General features: G+C 39.3%; 1 protein-coding gene across 1 annotated transcript in view; it reads left to right on the top strand.

Moving 5' to 3' along the window:
- Positions 1–21,426, top strand: part of LOC150083109 (uncharacterized) — a 773,496-nt gene that overhangs the window by 659,459 nt on the left and 92,611 nt on the right. Inside the window, exons 16-17 of the mRNA XM_090378391.1 lie at positions 1,018–1,186; positions 20,757–20,892. Of these exons, the coding sequence (XP_090234517.1) occupies positions 1,018–1,186; positions 20,757–20,892 (305 nt within the window). The remainder of the gene's footprint in view (positions 1–1,017; positions 1,187–20,756; positions 20,893–21,426) is intronic.

Here is a 21,426-nt window from a genome sequence, read left to right as displayed (position 1 = left end):
TTTTTCGTTAAATTCTTTTAATTAATTTTATTATTTTTAATTGTGTTAAATTGAGTTTTAATTATTTTTTAAACTATTTGTTACTCTAATGTAAGTTTTTAGATTTTTTCATTTCTGGAGGGTATCATACGGAAGTGTTCTACGTACTACATTGAGGTAAACTTCTTATTATTTTACAAATATTGATACCAACGTAGAACGTATTGTGCATTACAGCTCTGGTTCATACTATCTTTCTCTTCTGATTGCAGTTATGTCTTGAGCTTGGTCATTGGGGAGAAAAAAAAAAATCCTGATAATATGAATCTTTTTTACCTCAAAGCCCCTATGAGAACATAATGATATGGAACCATATTCCTTGGTGATGGCATTTGGTTCAATATCATAAATTGGTCTGTACATAGAGATAAAGAGACCAAATAACCTAGATTCCTAATAATTCATTTATTAGGAATCTAGGTTATTTTTAATTAGTAATTCTGAAGTAATTCATTTCCTTTTCTTTGCATTTACTTAATTTGAAGCTTCGTTTGAGATTAACTCAGAGTAGTTTCAATTTATCATTTGCTTACTATTTTCAATATCATCAGAGTAACTATATGGTTGGAACCCATTTTGATTCTAGTTTCTTGCTGAAAGGAGCGGTTTTAGTTAATCTTATGCAGAAGTGTGTATGGTTCCCCTCTTTGACTTTATTTTATGCACTGACATGTCCAGTAGTGTACATCTTCTAGTTTACAGACATATATTACATTGCTAGATGTGTTTAAAAGGGCATCAAATTAAAGAAATTAACATTTGATACTTACCTCCTAGTAAGTGTACTACTTGAATGAATAGATAAGCACATTTACTTTATCCTTCCTTGAAGGGCAAACACACAGCTCATTTTATCTATTCAGTTGTAATTTGCTCATTTTATCTATCACTTGTAACTGAACTTGGATTTCCCTGGAAAGCTAATTTGCATACAGAAGGAGTTTTTTTCTATTTTTAACTATTGTTTTTTATTTGCAGATGTTACAGATATTGTGATTGATCATACTCAAGGCCAGCCTGTAAATCATTCCACTCCAGAAGAAGAAATTGAATCCCATATTATAAAAGCTCATTGTGTGATCATTGCATCTCGCTGTGATTGGTTTCGAAAAGCCCTCCTCAGTGGTATGAGAGAATCCATAGATAAGTACGCTGTTACCTCTCTTTGATACTTTTTTTTGATTATTTTGATTATTTTCTAATTTTTGATTACAAAAATAATATATATATATAGGAATAAAATGCTATTAATAATCAGAGCAAATTTTCCAGACTTTTACAAAGATTGCTAGAGTTGGTTGGTTTTAATGGAAGTTTATCGGCACAAGGGCAACTAAGGCCAAATTGTGCCTGTCACGGTAATTCCGCAATTGAAATTTTTTTTTTTTTTTTTTTTTTTTCATGTGTCAGATAAGTTCACATAAATGAGTTTCTTTTGAAAAAATTAAATAAGTCGGACAGATTTACATCATTGCTGAGAATGTGAATCATCTCTAATGGATTGTTTTGTGTTAAAGCAGTATTAAAATTTGTCAAACAAGCAGCCTGATTTTGGGGACATTCGAGGAGGATATGTTTCACTGTTAGTAGGGTGGGACAATGAGATTTCTAGAATGACAGGTTTCTTAAATTGAGGATTTAGTTTCAAACAACATTAAGTACAAAATCATTATGTAGTAAACATTTTTGTAATTAATCAAGAAGAGTCATTTTACATTTTCTTGGTTTGCTGGAAATGTGCGTATAATCCAAGTTAACTTATTAAAGTACATGTGATTCCGGTTATTTGGGACATGTTGGGACTAGTGCATTTTGGCCCCATTAAGTGGCTGCCCCAATTATGCCCCAACTATTTACGTGAGTTTCATGTAAATAGTTGGACGAGAGGTTTTTAACCGTATTTAGCCGATTTATTAACCAAATTATTATCTGTAAGTAGCTATAGATCTAGTCAGGATCCTTAGTTTATTCTAAATTGAGACAGCGTGATTTGGAAGTTAATCAATACTTAAGAGTCCGTAGAACTACCGTTCGTAATTACCGCCATTGTAACACGATACAACATATCCGGAATTCAATAGCATTAGCTTTGTATAGTATAGTGCATAATATAATATTGTCAGTTAATCAGTAAATCTATTAATCTTGTTAAACTTCATTCTCAATTAAATTGTACTTTTAACTATATATATATAATGACTTAGAGTACAAACGTAACAAATAATTAATACATAACTCGATACTGAAAAATAAATATAGCGTTATAACTGTGTTAGGATACAAGTTTAAGGTTTTAATTTTGTTCTGAAATTGTAATTTTATTGACAGTAAATCGAAATCATGACTCAAACCAGAGCAGCAAAGCAAAAGGCTCAAGCTAATGGGAGTGCTGTGGCTCAGGGGAGAACTGAGGGGGGCAGTTGCCCTCTGAATCACAGCCTTTTAAGATGCACTGTTTGCTTGATGTTTGCGGAGCAATCGGGTACGGGACATGATACTGCCATGGAGGATGTCTTTGTGTGTGCACGATGCAAGGAGAGCAAGGAAATTAGGCGACAACTCAGCGTTGTTATGGGCCTATATGAGAGCTTGAAGGACAGGGTGGATGCCCTCGAAGGAAATAAATTGAGGGGCCCATCAAGCACTCAGCTGCCCACATCAACGCCACAGCTTGCACTTGGTCATCTTGCAACACAGAGACAGCCCCCAAGGCAGAATGTGCTGGTCCCACAGGAACTAGTAGTTGTTGGTGACTCTATTGTCAGGGAAACGGGGAACATGCTTTGTAAAAAGGATAGGTGGAACAGGACCAGGGTATGTCTGCCAGGGGCAAAGATTGATGACGTTGTAGAGCAGATATCATCTTTTAAGGGCACAAAAGGTGATATTTGTACACGTTGGCACTAATGATATTAAGAGTAGGAGACCAGCGGAATTACTTAACAAGTACAGGTCACTGTTGAAAAAAAGCCGTGAAGTAGGGTTGAATTTGAAAGTGTCTGCAATTCTGCCCAGACACGATAGGAGGGAGTATATGATGAGAGCCTTGTCGATCAATTCGCCCCTTGAAAGACTGTGCAAGGCTCAAGGGGTAGAATTTTTTTCAGCCTGGACTGTACTTGTTAACAGGAAAGATTGCTTCTACAGGGATGGGATACACTTAAATAGAAAGGGTGCAAGAATATTTGCTGATGCTATCGAGGCAGTGTTAGGTGGGTTGGAAAACTGCTAGCTTGGGGGGAGACATAGACTAATAGATTAACAGTAGCCACTGGCAGAGGTGAAAGAGATTCTTCTATTGGAATGAGCAGAAGCCTGAAAAACAAGATGCAGGATATTTCAGAGACTGCTGGAGGTCATAGCGGTACAAGTAAACACATGGGTTGTGTTAGGGTAGCTATGAATAGAAACAGGTGCATGTATACTTGCGTGTACACCAATGCTAGAAGTTTAGTAAATAAATTTGATGAATTGCTCAAAACATCAAAGGCAGGTATTGTTGGGATATTAGAGACGTGGTGTCACACAGATATAAGGAATGCAGAACTGGAATTTGGGGAGTACGTCTACAGAAAGGATAGACAGGATAGGAAAGGAGGAGGGGGTTATGCTATTAGTTAAGAAACACATAAAATCCAAGGAAGTGAAGCCAGTTGACATCGATGGACAGGGCAGTGTCGAGTCAGTTTGGTGTGACATAAGCATAGGTAAATCAAAATTGAAAGTAGGAGTGTGCTATAGGCCTAATGACTCTGATGAGTATAATAAGATACTGTACAGGGAAATAGAATGGGCCAGTAAATCAGAGAGTCTTATAATGGGTGATTTTAATTTCCCAGATATTGACTGGAATTTGTGGGTTGGTCACTCACACACTAGCAAGGCTTTTGTGGATTTATTGGATGATTGTTTTCTACACCAGCATGTTCGGGAGGCAACTAGAGGGAGTAATACTCTTGATCTGATTATCAGTAGTGATTCTTCATGCATTAAGAATCTGCAGAAAAAGGAACCACTAGGTGGCAGTGATCACAGTGTGCTGAAGTGGGATTTACTCAAGGAGGTAACTACCATCAGAGGTAAAGGGAAGGGTTTTTGCTTTCGTAAAGGTGACTATGATGGTCTGAGACAGTATTTAAATTCTATACAGTGGGACCAACTGATGATGTTACCAACAGCAAATTCAAAATGGGTAGCATTCAAGGAACTAATCTTGGTAGCTACCAGGCTTTACATACCAACCAAGAAATATTGTTCAAGGTTCAGGCCTAAATGGTTGTCAGATGAACTAATGAGACATATGGCAGAGAAGAAAAATGCATGGGATACATACAAATTAATGGATGACATGGTAGCCTATGATAGATATAAGTGCAAAGGCAGATTATGAGAAATCCTTGGCAAAGGATGCAAAGAAAAACAGAAGAATTCTTTACCTATTTAAACTCAAGAAGGAAAGGGATGAATCAGATTGGTCCACTGGATGTTGATGGTTCAACAGTTGAGGATCCTTCTCAGGTGGCTAACAATCTAAACAAGTATTTTGCATCTACATTCACACATGAGGAGTTATTCAGGAAGGGGAATGTCATAGGTAAGGTAAACATTGGCAGTGAGCTAGATGATTTTCTAATAACTGACAGGAAAGTGGAGGAGAAATTGTTGAGGATAAACATAAAAAGGTCACCCGTGGTGGATGGGATCTATCCAGTTATATTAAAGGAGGCAGAAAAGGAAGTAAGCAAACCCCTAGCCATAATTATGAGAGCTTCTTTGGACCCATGGGAGGTACCCATAGACTGGAGATGTGCAAATGTAACCCCAATTCACAAAGGAGAATCAAAGGCTGACACAAGTAATTATAGACCTGTTAGTTTAACTTCGGTTCCAGGAAAATTAATGGAGGCACTGGTTAAAGAAGCACTGCAGGATCATCTAGACAAGAATTCAGTTATAGCTCAGACACAGCATGGTTTTGTTAAGGGTAGGTCTTGTCTGACCAATTTGATTGGATACTATGATGTACAGAAAAGAACTGGATGCAGGGAATAACTTTGATATTATTTATTTGGATCTTAGAAAGGCTTTTGATACTGTTGCACATGGAAGACTGCTGCACAAATTGGAGCAGTGTGGCATTGGAGGCAAATTGCTGCTATGGATAAAGGGATGGTTGAGTGGCAGAAGACAGAGTGGTAATCAATGGACACTGCTCAACGTGGACTAATGTTATTAGTGGAGTTCCTCAGGGTTCAGTGTTGGGTCCATTGTTGTTTTCTGTATTTATAAATGATATTGATGATGGTATATCAAGCTTAATGTCTAGGTTTGCAGACGATACAAAGGTTGGCAGGGTTGTTAAGGACACTACTGATGCTATGCTGCTGCAACAGGATCTGGAAAGGTTGAGCAGATGGGCTGAGAGGTGGCAAATGAAGTTTAACATTGACAAATGTAAAGTACAGTAATACCCCGACTTACGTGAACTCGGAGTTACGCGGTTCTTGATTTTTTCGTTTGGCCTGCCACCCACTATCTTCAAGGTCGTTTTTCATATGTTATCGATATACGGTGCGACAGCGGAGAATGAGAGCGAAAGATGAACAAAATTCAACTTTGCTGCTTTTATGTTTTTTATATCAGTGAAGGGGAAACACATTTCACCATAATAACGTAAAAACCAACACAATTCCAGCTAACGGTATAATCGCAAATGCAATTAGATCGAGTTTACTACCAGTTTATAACAGATTTCACTAGCAGAAACGCAACTGGATTTTTATTGTTTTATGATAGTAACCCCTAGAAATGTGAGGTGTTAATAGTGTATCTCTGCCTTTATGGTGTTGTTTATGCAGTTGTTACATGCGCGCAGCTTTTTGTTTATGCGTATCAAGCGTGCCTCCTCGTTTTGTAATTGTGCTTTATTCCCTAAAAATGAGTAAAATACTTAATTAAAAGGTGAAAAGGAAGCGTCCTGGTGAAGACACTGCAGATTCAGAGAGAAAAAGAAAAGCAATTATCGATAAACAGAGGCGGACTGGGTCAAAAATTCTTACCCGGGAAAATTTATAGTGGCCTCATACTGGTTTATGGTTTATGGCCAAAATCACACCGGCCCACCGGGGTTTCCCCGGTAAGGCTTATGGTCAGTCCGCCTCTGTCGATAGAGAAAAAATATGAAATTGTGAAACGCTTTGAGCGAAATGAAAGACCATGTGATATTGCACGTGCTACAGGCCTAAATGAAGCAACGGCAAAACGCACATGACAATTGCAAACTTGACAGTTTGAAAATTGAAAAGGGCTCAATTGTAAAGGGCTTAAAAATTTTAGAAAACATAGACTCCAATGAAGAACGCGTTATAGCTACAAAGCAAAGAATAAAAAAATTATTAGCTTGCTACGAAGAAATTCTGCGTGAAAAAAAGAAGGCGCTGTGTCTTCAGACGAATTTGTTAGATTTTATGAAGCCATCGACATCGAAATAACTTTTTAACGTAAGTCATTTGTTTTTTTAATACATATTTTGTATTAATGTGTATAAAGAACTGCAATTTTATTAATATTTTTCTTCTAAACTAGTGTTTTTGTTAGTCCTTGGTCCCAATTAAGTAAAATTTATATGTATTTATATGCAAAGTTCTACCCCGACTTACGCGATTTTCGTCGGACCCACCTATCGCGTAACTTCGGGGTATTACTGTACTACATATGGGAAACAGTAACCCCACAGTAATCAACAGTAATCAACGTATCAACTCTGTGGTACTACACTGACAGTGGTAAAGAATGAAAAGGACCTGGGGGTAATTGTGCAGGCAGATATGAAGTTCTCTGAGCAGTGCAGACGAGCTGCAAGAGTAGCCCATGGTGTCTTGTCAATGATATACAGGAATTTTTCTAGCAGGGATAGGGATGTGATTATTCCCTTGTATAAGGCATTGGTCAGGCCACACCTTGTGTACTGTATACAGGTCTGGAGGCCTCATTTCAAGAAGGATGTAGAACTGCTGGAACAAGTACAGAGGAGGGCAACAAGATTAGTGAATGGAACAAAGGGTTGCTATTACAAAGAAATTCTTAAGTGTTGCAAATTACAGAGTCTAGAGACTAGGCATCGGCGAGGTGATCTGATAGAGGTGTATAAGGCTTTGAATGGCTTGAGCATGCTCAATGCCGATGGGATTCTTCCTCTTGCTGAGAATAATCGCCTGAGAGGGCTTAAATTCAAATTGAGGAAGGACGGATGTCGGATAGATGTGCGGAAATTTTCCTTTAGCCAGCGGGCAGTTGGTTTGTGGAATAGACTTCCATCACTTGTTGTTGAAGTTGATAGCCTAAACAAATTTAAGGCTCAGCTGGACAGGTATTTCGAACGAACGGAGTGGTGAAATGGGAGTAGTGATTGTGTCTTTTTTTTTTTTTTTGGCTGATTCTGAATAAGCTTGCTTTCTTGCATCATATGCCTCTACTAATGCTAATGTAAATAGTTAAAAATACAGCTTTATGATTTATTTTCTGTAAGAATAAGATCACATTACGATGGGCTCACCATAGTAAAATACCGATCACTATACAATGTGTAGTAAGTGCCGGCCATTGTGGTCATGTTTGTGAATTGAAGTTTAATTCCATTAAACAGCAATTCTAATTAGTGGAGCAATAATATCCACAGGCTATAACATTAAAGATATATTGTATGAAGTACAGTTTTACTCATTATTATGTTACTAATTAAAAAACTAAATGATACGTGAAAATCGAAGAAAATTGTGAAATGATGTGTGGAAGAATATTTTCCACAGGTTAACAAAATAAAAATAAATTTACGCTTACGTGCATAGCTTAATTAATACGTACTGTAATATGTACATACTAACTAGTTGACATTTCTGTTTACTGACATTTGTGGGTGGAGGTTAAAATTTAAAACAATAAAAAAGATAAACAATCAATAACAAAGAATATGGCATACACAAATTGCAAGTAACACGATACCCGCAAGTGAGAATGGAGTAACAAGTTACGAAGCTTAAAAAATAGGAATGAAGAGCAGATTCTGAGAATTAATTTTTTATATGATTGAAGCACTGAAAGAAAAGCCCAATAAACAGGGGACTGCTAATTGTTGTTATTCTTTTATGGTTGTGACCTCCAGAAATCTGACCGAACCACATGGTATGGTTGGAGACAATCGTAGGGTAATCTCGAGTGCCGCAGTCTCCTGCCCCCGATTAAACAGCATGTTGTCCCAATTAAGCGAAGTAAACCCTGGCTATTTTCTCGATTGGGTTCTGTTCTTTAAGATTTGTGCCAAATAAACGGCTGTCCCGGTTAACCGGTGGCCCAAATATCTGGAATCCACTGTACTAGAGAAATACAGCTATTTAAGATGATATATGCAATGTTATTTGTATAAAGTAAAACTATAGTTGTCAAAAACAAAAATGCAATTTTGTAGTTAACTTTCTTTGACACTAAACCCTCCAAATGGCAGAAGTATATTTGTAACTTTTTGTAGTCAGGAAACTAATTTTATTCCCTGCAAAATTAATTACATTTATTATACACTTTATTTACAAAGCCTTGTCAATTAATTAAGCCTTGGAGCAATTGTGCAATGAGTAGGATTTTTCTCAGCATGATATATGCTTGTTAACAGGAGGGACTGGTTCTACAGGTATGGAATTCACTTAAAGAGAAAGGTCGGCAAGAATATTTGCTGATGCTACCAAACAGTGTTAGGTGGGTTGGAAGACTGCTAAATTGGTGGCACAAACTAATAGATTGACAGTAGCGACAGGAATGCAGCAGCAGCAGCCTGGAAAGCAAGGCACCAGAGATTTCAAGGCCTGCTGTGATTCATCTGGGAATGAAGAAATACTTGTCATGTGGTGTGGTAACTAAGGGTAAGAACAAATGTATGTATACTTTACTTGAATGTACACCAATGCTAGGAGCATAGTAAATAAATTTTATGAAATGCTAGGCTACTAGAAATTAAGAAATATTGTTCAAGTTTTAAATCTAAATGTCAGGTGAACTGATGATACAGAGGATACAGAGTCTATGGTAAATCAGGGGGATACAGAATCCTATGATAATTACAAACTAATATGTAATAAAATTACTCAGGGAATTAGAAAAGCAGATTATGAGAGGTCTTTGGTTAAGAGTGGAAAGAAAAGCAGCAAGGAATTTCTAGTGTAGTTCAGCACTAGAAGAAAATGGCCAACTCACATGGGTCCATCCATTAGATAAGAAGAATATAATTATTCAGGATTCTGTTTAGATTTCTCAAAAACTAAATAAATATTTTGCATCTAAATAAATCATTTAATTGCCAATACTGAATACAATGTAAGGTGTAAGAGAGATATTTCCGTAGATAAAACCAAACAAAGCAGCTCTAGTGCTGATAGATTAATCCAATTATGTTTATAAAAAAAAATCTATAAAAGAAGTTAATAAGTGTAATAGTGGGAGTGTTCTTGAATTCAGGAGAAGTACCTGCAGTTTTGAGAGAAGAAAATGTATCTTCTATTCACAAGTTAAGGTTGCAAGTCTAATTTGTGTATCAGGAAAATAATGGTATCAATAGTTGGAGAAATAATGCAAACAATAGTTGGAGAAATAGATCATCATGTGATATGTGTGGAGCATAAGGCAATTGCAGCATGGGTTTGTTAAAGAGAGATTATCTCTCACCATTATGATTAGTTCTGATTAGCTGCTATGAGGTTATTTGATAGGAAGTGAATGTGAAAAGTTATTTTGACACAATGTACTCAGATTTCAGTAAAGCCTTTGGTACTGTACGGCATATACGATTGTTGTACAGATTGGTGGAGTTTTATACTGTGGATAAAGGAATTGTTAAGTGGTGAAGGCTAAGAGTTGTTATAAATAGTCTTATAACCACTCATTAAGTCCATTGCTCTTTAGGGACTAATGTGATGAGATGAGTTCCACAGGGATCAGTCTTGGGCCATTTGCTGTTTTTAATATTTACTAATGATACTATTGTAGGAATTTCAGGTTTAAAGGTTGAGATTGCTAATGTTACAAATATTAATGTGGATATAAATACAAATGTGGATATAGTAGTTACTGACAGTAATCAGGGTGTGTAATTTCAAGTGAATTTAGCTAGACTTAGTAGGTTGTGTGGATAATGGCACTTGAGGTTTAATAGGGATAAATGCAGGGTACTTTATTGGACACTGCAATAATCTCAAAATAAAATTTGGTATGTTATTTCATCAAGTCAATATAGTAGAGTATGAAAAAGATCTAATGGTAATTCTACAGTCCAACACGAAATTCTCTGAGCACAGCACTCATGCTAAGAGAATGGACAGCGGGGGTGCTACTAATGATATACAATAGTTGAGAGCAAAGGGCATTAGTGAACAATAACTTTGGGTCTAAATTAGTAATTTGGGCAGGGAAGTAAGTTTACTTTATAGATTTTGGGGTGCTAAACATGGAAATAATGCTTAAAATGGCAGATTGGCTCTTGTTTTTGAAAAAAGTATTTTTTATTTTATGGCAATAAAATGTAGCTACAAACATACCTGTATCAAACACGGAACCTTTTCACCTTTTTCTTGTATTTGTATCTATATTTGTATTTGGCTTCAGGAGCACCCTCCAACAATAATTGACTAACATGGCGGCACACAGATAGTTTGTGTATCTTTATTCCATCACTGCGAAGTCTTGAGGGAAGCACTCACCATGTTCATCGCTGACAGCACCACAGTTTGGCAGGAAGAAATCCAGGTGTGAGTTCAAGAAATGCATCTTCAGTGACATGTTGCCACAGTTTTTTGCAAGAAGTAATTGAGATCTTCCACAAGCAGCCTGTAGTTGCCACCTTTACCATTTTCTAGACGACCAGTGAAACATTTTGAAAGGCTTCTCATGCTGGTTTCTCTATCAGGACACATTGTAACTGTTTGTCTTTGAACAGTTTTAAATCACCACATATCTGCCATACATACTTCTGATAGTGTACACCTAAAAGGATGTTCTTCATGCTTGCATATGTTCCTTTTTTGTACATGGCATATGCAAGACATATTGAAGGCAGCATATTTCCATTGTGAGACACAGCCATAAGGCTAACCTTAGAAGTGTATATATATATATATAGTTGCTATTCTTTGGGAATGTGACACATGTTCATTGCTGCCATTAGACCATCAATATTCTTACAAACAGTGAGTTCACCTTCTGTTTGATAGAATTTATCATGGTCTCTATTTCAAGTACGAAATGATGTCACTTTCACAGAATAATCTACAAGTTTCCACCGTTGTAGCCTCGGGGCCAAAAACTCTGCCTTATTCTTCAGCAGTTCGAGATCCCTAATGAGGTTTTTAAGCTCACTTTTATGATCTTATGTGGTTAAGAAGGACAAAATGGTGGATCCCTTGATGTAGACAACTGCTATACTTCTTCTTTTGTATCAGCTATACTTCTTCTTTTATATTTGGTCTTCATCAGAGTGTGCAGAAAAACAGATGGGTGGTTCAGGAATATGTAGTACTTCACCACGAGGCAAGGACAAATTCCAGATGGTATTTTTAGGAATTTCACTGTCCACTTTTTCTTCATTGTCATCCCATTTCTAATAAGTTGCACCATACAGAACTAACAGCGTGTGTTGTGATTTGTTTGTGCCCTTCTTATTGTGTGCACTGTGAAAGGTATAACATGTCTCTTTCGATTTAACCACGTGTTAAGTTTTGACGAGCAGGTAGTGCAGTATATGTGTGGAGCCCAGTTCTTGTCCTGGTCACCTACTTTATACTCCAAGTACAAGAAGTTGGTCTTTATTTATGGCTCAAGTTAAAGGACTCTTTCTTGAAGCTAACATGACTTCTCCACATATGTAACAGAAATCGTCCAGACTATTCACACAATTATGGAGCATATTAATCTTACATGACACAAATACTGCACAAAAAGTAGGAATCTCACAGAGAACAACTGATAACTGAGAACAAATCACCCGGTACCGAGGATTACTGCAACAGAGTTTAAGACACATTTTAGGCAATAACAACTTATCACGTGATAAGCATGTAGTGTTACTGAAACTGCAGTGTAGACATGCATTTTGCCACGAGCCATAGTTCATAATATAGAGGAACTCACTAATATGAAACCCAATTCAAAAACAAGTGCCAATCAACAAATTTTAATTTGATTTTCATGTTCTGCAGAATAAAATTAGTCAAGATTGGGTATTTTCGTTTTCATAACATTTTACGTGTTGACCAGTGTAATTTGTTCTATTGTATATGACAATGTTTCAGGCACATCTAGAATACTACATATAGATTTGGAAACAGCATATTATAAAGATTGGTTGGAAAGGGTTTAGAGAAAAACAAGATTAGTTGAGGCACAGAGGATATTCTTAACAAGAAAGATGGGTGCTTTAAATTGTAGGCTCTGGAAAGTAGGCTTTAAAGGGGTTAATTAAAAAAAGTGGTGATGTCATCTTTACTATTTCTCAGATGAAACACATGATGTGGCATAAATTTAAATTGTAAAAGAATGGTTGCATAATAAATGTGCAAAAATTTGCTTTTAGCTAGAGAGAGTAATTAATTGTTGGCATAAACTTCTACCTAGTGTTGGTTTGGATAAATAACTGGAAAGAATGGAGTCAATTAAATTCTTTTTTTTCCCCTCCTTCACCCCTGGTGTGTGAACTTTGCTTTTGTGAATTGTGCTGCCAGTACTAATACTAATTGTTGGAAAAAAGTGGAGTAGAGGATTACAGCAAGCAGAACATGGTTGCCTGGAGTCATCAATTCTAATCCCACTTGGTATGCAGAGGATTAAAAAGGTATTGTTATGTGCCATAACGATGGGAAAAGAGAGATTTGCTACAGAGATTTTTAAAGCAGAAATGAAAACTACAACATAACATAGAAATATATAATGAAATAAATATAACAGGAATAGAGCAAGATGGATCAGTGGTGGCAAGCAAATAATGAAGAAAAGATAGACTTGCTCTATCTAGGGCTAAACAGCTTTCAGAAAATTGTGGAGGGTTGATACAGGTCGACCATCACTAATCTGGCCACCGGTAATCCGGATCCACCACTAATTCAGACATAATATCCGCGAACATAATTTCCAATCTCCCGGGTTGGTACACCGACCTGCCGCTACTGTTTTGGTGGCGTTGGTTGCAGCATCAGCTGTTGACACGAACTTGTAAACACTGGCAGGCCATTCCCACTTGTTTTTCTGCATTTATTATTATAACCTGCTCACATTTAGCCCCAGCTATGGTTCCACGAGAGGCACTTCCATAAAGGAAGTGCCTCTCGTGGTATAAAGTGCAAACACCGTACATCGTGAAAAAACTTTACAGTGATGTGTCTGTGAGAAGTTTAACTCTGCTTAAAGTGTAAAGTGTGTTTAGGGTCAAGCGGCACCAGGGGTTTCCCCCATCTCCACGTAGTTTACATTGTGGGTGAACCAGTTGACTGGAAAAGCCAGAGATTTAAAAGTGCATGGACTTTGTATATATTTGATGCCTTGTACCGTTGTTCATCTGGTCATTTAGTCGCCAGACCCCTACTGAGGCCCGATGTTGTCCCACTTTAGCCCCGTGGAGACAGACCAGGTACTCACTAGTATATAGTTCACTCTGGCAGGTCCTGCCACCTAATTTCCTAAGATTTCAGTGGCTAGGACCTTATAAAAAAAAAAAAAAAAAATCGCGTACGCGTCGCGGGGAGCGCTAGAAGTCCAAAATGTTGAGCAAAATTAATTTAGATTGGTGATTTTAGATTGTGTGGGGCGTGTTCACGTTGCTATCAGATAGAGTGGGGTGAAGGCTGAAGACTGGGGGGCAAATAGACAGAAATATGGAGCCGAAAGGGAAGGCAACTCCAGTTTACAGTGGGGCATGCCCATGCCCCACCAGAGGGAAGAAATAGGGTGGCAGGGTGGAGAGGGGACAGTTTACTGTCCCCTCCCCACCTGCCAGGAAGAGGTGAGACAGTGAGCCAGACAAGAGAGCTGGCTCAGGTTGCCAATGTGGCCTGTGTGCATGGGTGGGAGCAAGCCAGACCGCAGGGTCAGGTCCGCACCATCCAGAAAAACGTGAGGCCCAGCAGAGGTGATCCAATGTTGGTTTGGCTGAACAGGTTGTGCAAAATGTCACATTTGGGAGTCATTCATGGGACTCTTGTCCCGTCCGGTAGTCAATGTTCTGGGAAGTGGAGTTTTCTCACTTCTCATAAGAGTTCCAGTTTTGTCTTGCATGAAGGATCAAGCAGTCAAACCTGACATCTGGTTGGGGGTCTCTGAGAAGCTTTGTTTGACACATCTATTCGAAGTTTGCAGGCAGAGGAATGGTCAAGCGTCTAGCATACAGGTTCTGGGCAAACTTGGTGAATGCTATATATGAGGCTTCATCTTCCAGTAAGTAGTGTTCCTGGTTTTTGGGATTAAGGCGCACTTGGATGATTAATTCAACACGAAGATCTTACGTCTCCGTGTTGTTTTCGAGTCCGAGAAGGTGTAATTTGTGGCAGATCGCTCCATGTCCTGTTAGGAGATACGCGCTGTACAATCCAGGGCAAAGCCATACCGGATACTGTGGGTATATTTGTTGTAGATCGGGGAGGAACCTCCGCATGACTTCCCCTTTTGTGGAGGTCGTCCAGTGCTGCTGCCATATCGATCGCAAATAGATCTGGAGTCTTTTCTTCTCCACTGTCCGATTTGCAGTTGGGTCTGTGGTGTGATCCTGGAAGGTAGTTGGATTTCCGCATCTAAGCTGCTGTAACATTCCTAGGCGAATCACTTCAAGATCAAGAGGGAGGGTCCCAGTGAGTACTTGCAGCGCATGAGTAGATACAGTGCGGCACGCTCTGGTGAGGGTTAATAAAATTGGTCGGTGAATGATGTTCAGTAGCCGACAATTTACCGCCGTAGAGGCCTTATGGTGCCAGACACCAGAAGCATATGCAATCACAGGGATGATAGCTGCTTTGTAAAGTATTGCAAGGGTTCTTCTTTTCAGCCCCCAGTAGCGGCGGGTAATCCTGGCAAGCATGGCAGCATAGTTTTTCATTTTCTTCTGGATGTATTTTAAGTGGGGTGTAAATGATAAATTTCGGTCCAGGATCACTCCTAGGTACTTGAGTTCTGTGGCCAACTTGATCGTTCTGTTGTAGATTATCTGCGGTGGTCTGGTAGGAGTTAGATATCCCTTTAATAGGATAGATTGGGTTTTGGTGGCAGAGATATTAAGGTGATGAGTTTCGGTCCACTCTCTTAGTGTAGAAAGTGCTGAGTTGGCAAGCGTTTCCAGTTGTGCTCTTGAATCAGCAGAGAGGATTAGGGAGAGGTCATCTGCGTATGCGAGCGCTTGCACACCCCCTCCAGTTCCAGGGAGAGGAACTCATCCAGCACGTAGTTCCAAAGGAGGGGACCCAGTACAGAGCCCTGAGGGCAGCCCCTGTGTACCTGACGTTCAACCTTGCAGTAGGGAGCCTGCACTAGGACCTTCCTATTGTTCAGGTAGCTCTGAATGCAACCATATAGGTTTGATGGCAGGTTGGCAGCTCTTAGTCTTGCGAGGATGCTCTGCCACCAGAGGGCGTCGAACGCCCCTGCAAAGTCCACAGAGATGAGAAGGTACTTTCGTTGGCAGTTTGATGCAGCATTCATGATATATTCTAGTGCATCCAGAGTGGATTTCCCCGTTTTGAATCAGAATTGTTTGTCTATTGTTAAATTTGCTGCGGTGTAATGTACTTCAAGCCTCTGTCTAAGAAGTTGTTCCAGGACTTTGCTGAATACAGACAGGAAGGATATAGGTTGGTAGGACTCCGGTATATGTTGCTGCTTTGATGGGTTTTTTTATGATTAATTTTATGCTGGCTACCTTCCAGTCCGAGGGGAACCAGCCCTGACGAAGACAGTGGTTATATGAGTCTAACAGCAAGTTCGGGACATACTCGGCCACCTTTTTTACCAGTTCTGGTTTAAGCATGTCCAGATATGCTTAAACTGGGGTTCTTTTGTTTTTTATTTTTTGTATGGCAGTTTGTAAATCTTGCAGAGTGAATGGTTGTTTCACTCGGGCCGATTGGTAGGTTTTGTTGGCGTGGCACAGCTGATGCTGTTGAGGTGTGTTGTCCTCTTCGATGGGTTTGAAGGTGGCATTGAGAATGTTGTTGACGGTGTCGCGCCAGTTTTTTGTCATGGTGCCTTGTGGGGGTGATGATGGAGGGCGTGACCTCTCCCCTTGGTAACTTGTTTGTGCTTATTCTATATATGATGCTCCATGGGTCTGTATTGCCGACTGTGGAAACCAGATGCTCCCAGGACAGTTTCTTCTGCTGCCTGATCATCTCAGTGTAGTTATTCCTGGCCTCCCTGTATTGTTGTCTGAGGGGTTCAACCTCAGGAGGAGGGCCAGGACCATCTGGCTCTTTGGAAGGCACGTCTTTTCCTGTTCATATCTCTCCTAAGTAGGTCAAGTTCCTGTGACCACCACGGCACAGCGCCTGGCCGGAGGGCCCTTCTCCGGATCGACTGGTCCGCTGCTTGTAGGATGGCATTAGTGACAGCACGCTGGTGTTGATCGGGGGTTTGGTTGTAGAGGTTATTGGAAGACAGGTTCTCTGTGTTCCTAATTATGGCTTCTTTAAAGTTGTTCCAGTTGGCCTTATCAACGGCATATCTGTTGAGTTTGTAGCTGTTTGTTGGAGCCCGGTGAAGCGATCTGTGCATCGTGAAGGTGATAGCCCTATGGTCTGAGGAGGTCCAGTCTTCCTGTACCTTCCAATCATTTAGGTGCCCAGCAAGGGATCTGGTAGCCATTGTTGCATCTATAGTGACCTCCCAGAGAGTGGAACTGAATGTGGGGAGATTGTTTGGTCGATTTAGGACAACGAAGCTGCTGTTAGCCAGGAATTCCTCCATATATTGGCCATTCCTAGTTCCTCGACGTTCAGGAGTCTCACTATGCCACAATGGCGATCGACAGTTTAGGTCCGCAGATACGAGGATCCTAGAACCCACAAGTTCTGTTTGTACTTGATTTAGGTATTGGATGGCTGGTTGGATGTCTGCTCCTGGGCGGCAGTACAGAGAAATGATATATAGCTCTCCCAGTGGAGTAACAATGTGAGCGCAGGCCGCCCACTCCAAGCACAGGTGTGCTATTCTTGTCACAGTTATGTTGGGATTCCTGACAGCCACCGCAGCCCAGGGGATGGCTACCCCTACCTGAACAATTTTGTAGCTGAGTGGGTAACCCCGGACAGCACCCGTGCAGGTGTAGGGCTCCTGCAGCAGAAGGATGTCCAGGTTCTCTTCTTCAGTTTTTTGTCTAATTTGACCAGCTACGGCAATAGCCCGCTGCGCATTCAGTTGAAGAAATTTGATACAGTTGTTATTGTACCTTTTAGGTAGAGTTCCCATAATTTATTCTTATTTGTTGTGCACTTCTTGCTTTTACGTATACCGGGCATTTGTTGTCTCGAACAGAGTGCGTGTGGGGAAGCTTCTGCCACTTGCAGTTTGCGCAGGCTGGTTCTTTTCCTTTGTTCGGGCAGTTAGCATAGTTGTGCCCCTTCTCGGCACAGTGTCCGCAGGTTGGTTCCTGTTGGGCGCATGTGTGGGTGGTGCGACCGAATCGGCAACATCGGAAGCATTTTGGCACCGCGATGTGTTCCCTAAAGTGGTGGGAGCTCCACCATATGTAGATCCTTTCTTGTTTTGTGATGACTCTCCACGCTTCAGGGGTCAATCCGACTACCCAGTTGTTCGAGCTGCCATCCCTGGTCCTGGTTTGATGTTTGGGCGCTACTCAACTTTTGTAGTCTCCGTCGGGGAAGTCTTGTTGCAGATTTCTTTACAGATTGTTTCCGGAGTCAGATTCGGGTCTACGCCAAATATGATGACTGAGGGACCTTTTTCTTTAGGAGTTCCCGCCATGAGACCGCGTGTAGGGATCTTGGTGTTGTTGATAATCAATTTAGCGTCTTCTTTATTTTCCGTTTCGATTATCACACCAGTGTTTCTAGTTTTCCGTATGGAGCGGATTCTGGCTGTTTTAAATTCCTGCGTTAGCGAGTCAATAACTTTTTTTTGACATCTTCACTTGTTTTCAGCGTATCTGAGTTGGTCGGTTTGAGTAGCACGAGATGTGGGGTGGGGAGCAGCGTCTTCCTAGTTGCTGATTTTGTGGTTGTAGTGGTCATGGTATCGGCAGCAGTGGCGCCTTTATGCCTCAGCACTTCAGAATATGTCGGGGCACGCTGTGGCATTTTACTTGCCCCGCATTCTATGTAAGCATGAAGTCGAGTGGTGGCTCGCTCACTTTCAAGGTCATGTAGTATTGTTTCCATCTTGTTGAAAATTGTCACAATTTGAGATCTAAGTCCAGAGGACACTCTGTTTGAATTCTCCTTAAATATATTTTCTAATGCCGTTTTAAGGAAGAGGGTCTTCTCGTAAACAGTTCCCTGTGGTAGGGCAGAGTCGAGGGGTGAGTCCTGCTGCTTGTCCTCATTGGTGTTCTTTTGCAGCGAAGTAGCTTCTGGCAGTTCTCTGTTCTCCGTCTTGGAGCACATTTCCCGTTCAGGTATTGGGACATTTTCTTTGCGGTTTTTCCGCTTCATTGGGGTGAGCCCGGATGGGATGTCCTCCCCCTCCTCCTGCAAGTAAATGATGACAGGATCATCCTTCTTCCTCTGCAACTGGTTATCGCCGTTTTTACCTTGTTTTCCCTCCATTTTAGTGTAATCCGGTGAATCGAGAACAGTTCGGATTATCAGGGTTATACCTCTATGTCAGGATTGAGCTTTTGGAATGTTGCAGGATGTGGTAGTGATTCACTAACATCAGCGGACTCAATAACTGGTGTTAAAGCAGTAGCAAGTAGCGAACACGCTAAGCCTAATCACTGCGTTTACGGTGAAACAACCCGTGACATAACGTATTAGCATACGGTCAGCAGAATGCTAAGCCTAATGAGACAAACTTTATAATATGTACAGGAAATACCTGATAAAATAGACAAAACTTGCACAGGAAGTTAGATAGCGTCCACCTAGCTATAGGAAAAGCCTTCTATCAGTTTATAATGCAAACATTACCTTAAAATAACAACTAGAGCATAAGCATCAATTTCTAAAGCATCAGTCAGCAGCGCCACCTCCTTTTTTTAACTCTGCTTAATTGTAAATTCCAGCAATTTCTCTCAGTTCCTCTTATCTTAGTAAGAAAATTATTATTATTAATAATAATAATAATTTTCTTTTAGCCATTCCTTTTTAGATTTTTGTTTTTTTTTACAACACACTTATACAAACTTGTGGAAAAACACAACACAATATGATGGATAATACAGTGTGCTAACGAACTTGTTTTCACAGAATCTCTAACAATACTGACAAACTTATTGCAACATTTGAGAGTTTATTTTATCACAATTAGTTTTATTGCAGCATTTGCAATAAACTAATCACAGACAACCGTCATATGTATGCTGTAATAGTGTCACACATTTGTGACCGACACGGCTTCTGAAGAAATAAATTTACATAAAAAACAACTTTTTTTTTTTTTTTTTTAAGCGAAAAAATGACAACATTGCATTACTATGTTTATTTTACAATTACTAATCAAATTATTTCCTAAATATTTTTTGGCCCCTTGGGAATTTTTTCTTAAACTAGCTTGACAGTCAACGTGTTAAAGGTAGAAGGAGGTGGTTAGCTTTTGGGTAAAATGTATGTGCTAAAATAACCACCGGTGATTTGGCAAACTCACTAATCCGGCACCCCACAGGTCTCAATGCTGCTGGATTAGTGATGATCAACCTGTAGTACAGAAAGACTAATTTGCACTTAGTGATATTCTGGTGTTAATTTGTACAATGATGAAGTACATGAATTGTTGTAGATAAATATAACCATTGGTATGTAGAGGGTTAAAAAGGTATTCTTATGTGCCATAAAGGATGGGAAAAGAGAGATTAGCTACAGAGATTTTTAATGCAAAACGGAAAACTACAACATAATATAGAAATATAATAAAAGAAATATAACAGGAATAGAGTAAGAGGTATCAGATGTGGCAAGCAGATAATGAAGGAAAGATGTACTTGCTCTCACTATTGCTAAAAGAAAATGGAATAGCATGTCAGAAAATAGTGGAAAGTTGATAGTACAGAAAGACTGATTTGCACTTAGTGATCTTCTGAGTTTTAGCTTGTACAATGATGAAGTACATGAACTGTTGTAGATAAGTATAACCCACTAGGAATATAATCTCACATTAACATTTGCTATAATTGGGAATTGTTTCTGTTTGTTGGAGCAACCTCAAACATTTCTGCAGGTAGTCATGAAGTGAAGCATGGCACTAGAGAAATGGGCTACTTCGAGTTCTTGAAATTGTCCTAGAAGGCCAAGTGGATGATTATGCCATAAACAAGCCATTTATGTAGAATTTGAACCAAGTTCACTTGTTTTTTATCAGCCCTATCCTCTAATTCTATCTTGATACAAGCAAGAATTTTATTAATCGTAGATATATATCCTACATATATATGTGCACATCATATGTGCTTTGCAATTTAAAATAGATTTATATTACTTGGATGTAAATAAAATAAAATTACTTACTGCAGCTAATCTACTTTTCCTTTCTAGGAAAATTGTTATCCATGATACAAGTCCAGCATTATTTCAGATATTTTTGGAATACCTGTATGGAGGGCATGTAGATACTGTGCAATTAACAACTGAATACTTAGCAGATCTTATGCAACTTAGTGATCGATATGAGGTAAGATGCTTGTTCACTAAGTTCATTAATAAGCCTAGGCACTGACACTACATGGAGAGCATAAAAATGATATAGAAATTAAGTGTGTTATAATCACTTATTCCATGATTTTTTTTCTTGTTTTCTTTTTTTTTTTATCTTCATTTATTTGTATTTCTTACTCACCTTAAAAAAATCCTAAAAAATGTACAAATTGAGGTTTTTTTTAATGATAACTGGGGGCTTTACTTGCCCACCCCCACGCATGCTTTTCTACGTAAAGTGTAGAGGTATACGGAGTAAATCAAATCTTTTCTACGTAGTAGTAGTAGTGGCAATGTGATGCAAGAAAGCAAGTGTATGAGCTTATGCAGCATCGCCAAAAAAAAAAAAAAAAATTTACAAAACAATTCTCTATGAATGTTTGTCCAGTTGCTCCTTAAATTTATTTAACCTATCAACTTCCACAAGGACAGATAGAAGTTTGTTCCAGCAATTAACCACCTGCTGGCTAAAGGCAAATTTCCGCACATCTATTCTACCTCTGTCTTCCCT

The sequence above is a fragment of the Mastigoproctus giganteus genome, chromosome 7 (assembly GCF_048544385.1).
Source record: "Mastigoproctus giganteus isolate SK-2022 chromosome 7, ASM4854438v1, whole genome shotgun sequence".
NCBI lineage: Eukaryota > Metazoa > Arthropoda > Arachnida > Uropygi > Thelyphonidae > Mastigoproctus > Mastigoproctus giganteus.
The sequence above is the reverse complement of the archived record's forward strand: the minus strand, read 5'-3'. Positions and strand labels throughout refer to the sequence as shown.